Genomic DNA, 7,098 nt, shown 5'->3' on the forward strand with positions numbered 1-7,098 from the left:
CTGCCGGAAAGGGCCGCTCGCCGGGGCCCGGGGAAATGGCGGCGGAGCGGCCTCGGCAGCGCCCCCTGCGGGCGGCTCGCGCGCGGGCAGGCCCGGGCCGGGCCCGCACCTCCTGCCGGTACCGACGAGCAAGTCGCATCCGCGTGTGTGAATAAAAACAGAAAAACCATGTATTTAGTGCTTAGAAAATAGAGTTCTTAGCTAAAGCTAGATGAATTATGGAATTTTTTAGGTTGGAAAAGATCTTGGATATCATTCAGTCCAACTGCTAAGCCTGCACTGCCACTTCCACCACTAAACCGTGTTCATCAGCCCCACATCTACACATCTTTTAAATACCTCCAGGGAAGGTGATTCTATTGCTTCCCTGGGCAGCCTGTTCCAACGCCTAAGCGCCTCTTGGTGAAGAAATTTACCTAATACCCAATGTAAGCATCCTCAGGTGCAGTTTGAGGCTGTTTTGTCACTTGTGACCCGGGAGAAGAGAGCACTCCTCGCTCACCTCACCGCAGCTTCCTTTGAAGCTGCTGTAGAGAGACATACGGTCTCCCTGAGCCACCTTGTCTGCAGGCTGACCAAACGCATCTCCCTCAGCTGCTCCTCACAGGACTTGTGCTCCAGACCCTTCCCCAGCTCCGCTGCCCTTCCTTGGAGCAATCCCAGCAGCTCAGTGTCCTTGTAGGGACAGAGGGGGACACAGGACTCGAGGTGTGGCCACAGCGGTGCCAAGTGCAGGGCAAGCAGTGATCACTGCCACGCTGTTGCTGATACCAGGATGCCATTGGCCTTTTTGGCCACCTGGGCACATGCTGGCTCACGTTCAGCTGCTGCCAAGCAGTGCCTCCAGCACCTTTTCCACTAGGCAGCTTTCCAGCCGCTCTTGCCCTAGCCTGGAGAGCTGCATGGGAGTGTTGTGACCCGAGTGCAGGACCTTTGCTTTCTGTAGCAAATGAGGGGAAAAGCGTCTGATCCCAGGCTGAAAGGGTGTTCAGCAGACACCTGCGCTGCACGAACCGCGTGAGCTGGCTCTACGGCCTCTTGAGGAACATCCTTCTCTCAGGGCACAGAGCAGAGACACAGGGACGTCTTTGTGCCGTAGTGCTAGGCTGGTTTGTCCTGCTGTTCTTAAACTAAGTGGCCACTCATGCTGTTCTTGGGGAAGTTCACCAGTTTCCTAACACCAGCTAGCCCAATCCCTCTTGAACAGCCTGTGAGGGTATCATTTGACAACACATTAAAACATCAATCTGGTTTTGAAAGGTTTTTAAGCCCAGGAATCGTTCCAGCAAAATGTGACCAAACCTCCTATTTTGTGAAATCATGGGCTGTACTGTAGCTGCACAACTACCTGTGTTGTGAGCTGCTGAGTTCCGGGGCACAGTGGGCAGCAAATCCGTAAATTAGCTGAACACACAAGCAAATAAATAAAGTAACAGGGAGCAGCTTTGGCAAGCACATTGCGAAGACATCCAAGCAATACTCATGCAGCCACCACAGGTCTGACAGAATGAGATGGAGCTAATAAAACCTGGTGAACCCAAGCTGTGCCTGCATCTGTGCTGCAATTAATCTGTGACACGAACAATCTGCCTGCACATAACTGTAAGCTGACTTTATGTACAAATTTAACAACTCACAATAATTAATACTTACAGATAGATTGAAAAAAATATCATTACTACTTGGCAGCACGTAGCAAATGCCATTACAGCTCACAAGCGTGAACATCATGCATTAATAATTATGAGACATAGCAAAGTCATGATACTGTACATATGCATTTTAATTTTATAATTTAGTTTTGATGCCCCTATCATTATCATCTCTTATGATAGACAATGAACATAAATTATGTTGCCATAGCACGCAGAAGTCCCACTCACACAGGCTCTATTAGCCTGAGTGATACACAAATAGATGACAAAAGGTAATGCCACAAAGTGCTAATGCAGACCTATGAAACAAAAGAGGACAGAGAATGACGAGATGACAAGAGTGGCCTACATGCCAAAAAGAGATCTTTGTGTACTAATAAGTCAACTGTTGTCAACTTTATAGACATCACAGTGAAATAGCCCATTAGGGAGGGAAGGCTTCGCATGATCAAGCAATGTTTTTTATTAATAAATTAATAAGAAATTATGTCGTTTTCCATAATGTATTATGAATATTTCTCCAACCCATGTCAGTTTAAACCAAGAACATCTGTGTCACAACAACTACAACAACAGCAACAACAATAACAACAATTTCTGCTTCTCCTGTTGCTCTGAAATCTGCAATCCACATGGCGTAGTTCAAGCAGTCTTTCTTCCTAATTGCTAATGTTAGGGAATGTTAGTGACCTGAGAGGAGGGACACTTGCTATCTGTGGTAAAGACAAAGCATTACAGGCCACAGCATCTATACAATTTCCAGTCTTCCCTCCTCTGAGGAAGTGCCATTTCTGGCAAAAAAAAGGCAGAAAGTTGAAACAATCTGTAATTGTTCTACATGGCTACTCAAACCCTGGTGTTAGGCAAATGTAGTTTGTAAAGGTTTATTCATGTACCTGATATTCATAGCTGTGCCTTTTAAGACCATCTCTAGCCTTAGCTGATATCATGCAAAAGCCCAAGGCCAGCGAGTTGTACCACTGGCTCTCGCCTGTGCTACATCGCAGCCAGGCAGCAGCTACATCCACACCTGGCCTTCTGTCTCCTCAGTCCTGGCTCAGACCTGCTGGCTGGGCTTCCTGCCTTGGAACATGCTTCATCACTCCAGACTTGCTGTGCAAGCACTGGACTGTCACTGTCTCCCACCTTCCCATGAACCAAACGTGCTTCTCCACATCCTGCTGCTTCTTGGTCAGGCCTCAGCTCCCACCTGCTTTGGCATTGTTCTCACCTTCCCTCACAGAGTGAACAGCCCTCTAAACCCACTGCCACACTGCCATTCTTGAAAATTTAGTCTCATGGAGCTTTTAATGCACAGAACAACTTGGTTCTGCATAAGACATGTGAAGTAACAGAAACACAGATTGCTCTCTCACAGCTCAGGTACCTGCCACAGCCATGCAGGTTTCACATGAAATAAATTGTTTCACATGAAATAAATTCCTACCCTTCAAGTTTTTGTGAAGGTTTGTAAAGCCAGTGCACCAGCCATCAAGACAGCTGTGACTTGGGGGAGATCTTTCCAGAATGCAGAACCAAGATGAAATGAAAGGACTAATTAGAACTGCTGTGGCACTTCAGCTATTCTTGGCTGCTAGACTGGCTCTGGAGTTTGGAGAGAGAGGGCCAAGCATACAGATGGTCAACATGCATGTATTATGATTGTTGCCAGTCTGCAAGGTCGATATATGAATTAGAATCCTGTGGAATTAGGATCAGTGTATAGGCAGAATACAAACGCAGAAAAGTTTAAACATAAAATGGGAGATCATAGACACATACAGATGGAGGAGAGCCATTCTGAGAAGTACAATAGGCAGAAGTCTCAGTATATCAGGAAACTTACCATTATCCAGTTTCATCACAAGAGATCACCATTTAAGCAGGATTTGAAGCAGAAACATGATACACTTCTGTGGATGTTTAGGAAAAAAAGTGAAGGAAACAGTAAAAGCAAGTAAGAATCATAGAATTGTTGAATAATTAAGGTTGGAAGAGGCCTGTAAAATCAAGTCCAGAACCCAGAACTACCACTGTAACCCCTAAACCACTAAACCAGTGCCAGGTCCAGACATCTCTTAAGCACCTCTAAGGTTGGACAAAGAGGACAATGCAAGAAAATTACATGCTTTTCTGAAAGTTCAACTAGTGGTTGTAAAAATTCTATTCAGCTGGTGAGAGACAGGACACAACTTCTTGATACAAAAGTCAGATGTGGGAAAGAATAGTCTGTAAAAGCTTGCAGTTAATAAAAGAGACTTGCCAAGACCAAATTAAACAATGTTCTGAGAGTTAGGATGAAAGATGAAAACACAGAGAAGTGGTGTGGATAGGGAGGGCAGTATAATAGAGATCTGATGTAGAGAGAATCTTAAAGACTTAGAAGTGGACTTTAACAGGTGATTCATGTGATAATTTTAGCTGAACCTATGTCTGCTTTGAAAAAAGAGATCATACCAGTTTTATACAGGCTAAAAGCCCAGTAGAAAAATCTGTTCATAATTTAGCTTTCATTTCTGACTTTAAAAACTGAATACTATTTGACTATTTCAAAATTACAGAGTTTAGTGAGACTAAGTGTCAAAAAAGTGGTTAGTGTCACCTGATGTGATGGAATTACTAAAAACCCAGCAGGTATCTTTGAAAGAAATTTTGCCTACTACAGGTTCACTGGCACAAGAAACAGCGGTGAGGAGTGTAGAAAGCAATGGATGTCAGTGGCATGTATGCATTAATAAAGTGGTTCTGTTTTCACCTTTAGCTGCTTATGCAAGTATTAAATTGGTATTTGAAATGGGTTGTTAAATTTGCATTTTTTACCAGTGTGGTTATATTCTGGTTCTTCCTCTGCGATTTACTCCTCTGTATCCTCAATCCTACCATTCACTCATCCGAAGTACCCAGACTGTACTCCCATGCTTAACCCCATCAGTCTCCTTTATCCTAAGATCTCTTGATTGAGTTTTGTCCACAAACATCATCTTGGCCTCGCCTGCTTAATTTGCTCAAAGACTGCCCTCCATTGCCTCAAGCACTTCTAACACCTATTTGTTTCTTGCTGTCACCATGCCATTGTGGCTCCTAACTCCCATGCACCCCCAGTATTTGCTTACTCTCTTTCTATTGCTGGTGACTTTTACAATTTTTCAAAGATAATTCCTGAAACCTTGGCATGCATTTTAAGTACTGTAGGAAACAACACTGTGACTCACTGTCTTACTTCAAAACTTTAAATGTCTGTGTTTGAGAATATGTAGAGTGTTCCTAAGATACTCAAAATGTAAGAGCTGGTGGTTGACTGTCTCATGAAATAATAGTGAGATTGCATTTTGAAATGTCATAAAATGCCAGAGCACATTGTCCTAGGATGTACATTTGTGTGTTTTAGCTATGTTGACAATTGTAGAAATAACAATCAAAATGCAAAAAGAGAGCACAAATAATGTGGCAAGTTGTTTCACAAGTGTTTTCATAGTAACTAATGGAAATGTGTGCTGTTGAGCTACTTAAATTTTCTGGTTTTTTTTTTTTCCTTTGATCTTTACAGCTGTCTCCAAAAGGATGCTTCTGAGTACAGAAAGCAGTATGCAACAGTGCTAAGGTCCTAATGACAACACACCAAGGACAAGAATGGAAGTCAATTTATTCAGCAATTCTACTGTTGTAAACAGTTCATCCATCAACCATAAGCAGTTAGAAGGGCATAGCCTCTGGGAAGTCATTACTATTGCCACTGTAACTGCAATTGTAAGCTTAATAACCATAGTGGGAAATATTCTTGTAATGATATCCTTTAAGGTTAACAGTCAGCTCAAAACTGTCAACAATTATTACTTGCTCAGCCTTGCCTGTGCAGATCTCATCATTGGGATATTTTCTATGAACCTTTATACATCCTATATACTCATAGGCCATTGGACTCTTGGAAGCCTTGCCTGTGACCTGTGGCTAGCACTGGACTATGTAGCTAGCAATGCCTCAGTAATGAACCTCCTAGTCATCAGTTTTGACAGATATTTTTCCATCACAAGGCCTTTAACTTACAGGGCCAAACGCACACCCAAAAGAGCTGGCATCATGATTGGTATGGCTTGGCTGATTTCCTTCATGTTGTGGGCACCTGTAATCTTGTGCTGGCAGTATTTTGTGGGTGAACGAACAGTACCACCTGAAGAGTGCCAGATACAGTTTCTATATGAGCCCATTATTACCTTTGGTACTGCAATTGCTGCTTTTTACATTCCAGTGTCTGTGATGACCATTCTGTACTGCCGCATTTATAAAGAGACGGAGAAACGCACCAAGGACCTCGCTGAACTGCAGGGTGCAGAGTCTGTGGCAGAGTATGAGACAATAAAGCCTCAGAAAACTCTCCTGAAGTCTTGCTTCAGTTGCAAGCAACAAAACTTAGTCAAAAGAGAGAGGTGTCAGGCTTCTTGGTCTTCATCTAGCCGAAGTACGTCAGCTACGGCAAAGGCCTCCCAGGCAGCGAGTACTTGCATGGACTGGGCTAAGGCTGATCAGCTAACCACCTGCAGCAGCTACGCCTCCTCAGAAGACGAGGATAAACTTGCCACTGACTCAGTTTTCCAAGTCACTTATAAAAGTCCATCTAAAAGTAAGGCAGAAGAGTATAATGAGACTACAGATGTTGTTGTCAAAGACCAGCCTGAAGAAAGTGATTTTGAGAACCAGAAATACTTTTTGTCACCTACCAAAGAACATGTGCCAAAAAGTAAAAAATGCGTGGCCTATAAATTCCGTTTGGTGGTTAAGGCTGATGGCACTCAGGAAGCCAACAATGGTTGCCGAAAAGTAAAAATAACTCCTTGTTCTGCTGCTCTATCAAAGGACCCTTCCATCAAAAGCATGGATCCAAATATAAATAACCAAATCACCAAAAGGAAACGGATGGTTCTTATAAAGGAACGCAAAGCAGCACAGACTTTAAGTGCCATTCTTTTGGCTTTTATCATCACATGGACTCCCTATAATATCATGGTTTTGATCTCCACATTTTGCTCGGACTGCATCCCCCTGACACTGTGGCACCTTGGATATTGGCTTTGCTATGTGAACAGCACTGTTAACCCCATGTGTTATGCCCTCTGTAATAAAACTTTCAGGAAGACTTTTAAGATGCTGCTTTTCTGCCAGTGGAAAAAGAAAAAAGTAGAAGAGAAACTATACTGGCAGGGCAATACCAGACTGCCATAATTGTTCTTGTATAAGAAATAAGGAGAAGTATAGATATTGATGTAACCTAACAAATTCTGTATTTTTAAAGCCATTGCTGTTGTGTCTAGTGGTTAAAAAAATCTGCTGAAAAGTTAAATTTTGCATGAAAGTAGTGTGCTTGGGATAAAAATGTCAGTGGCTACTATGAGCAACACAGGTTGTTTTTGACTATGCAGTAGAATTGCATTACAATTATTGTGTTTGG

General features: G+C 43.0%; 1 protein-coding gene across 1 annotated transcript; it reads left to right on the top strand.

The window, feature by feature from the left end:
* Positions 1-5,285: 5,285 nt before the first annotated feature.
* CHRM5 (cholinergic receptor muscarinic 5) lies at positions 5,286-6,872 on the top strand (the record flags this gene model as incomplete). The annotated part of the gene is made up of 1 exon (XM_084207299.1): positions 5,286-6,872. The coding sequence occupies one exon, from the start codon at positions 5,286-5,288 to the stop codon at positions 6,870-6,872; it is 1,587 nt and encodes a 528-aa protein (XP_084063425.1).
* Between the last annotated feature and the right edge of the window lie 226 nt (positions 6,873-7,098).

This window comes from Fringilla coelebs (genome assembly GCF_963513975.1).
Source record: "Fringilla coelebs genome assembly, chromosome: 6".
Classification (NCBI taxonomy): domain Eukaryota; kingdom Metazoa; phylum Chordata; class Aves; order Passeriformes; family Fringillidae; genus Fringilla; species Fringilla coelebs.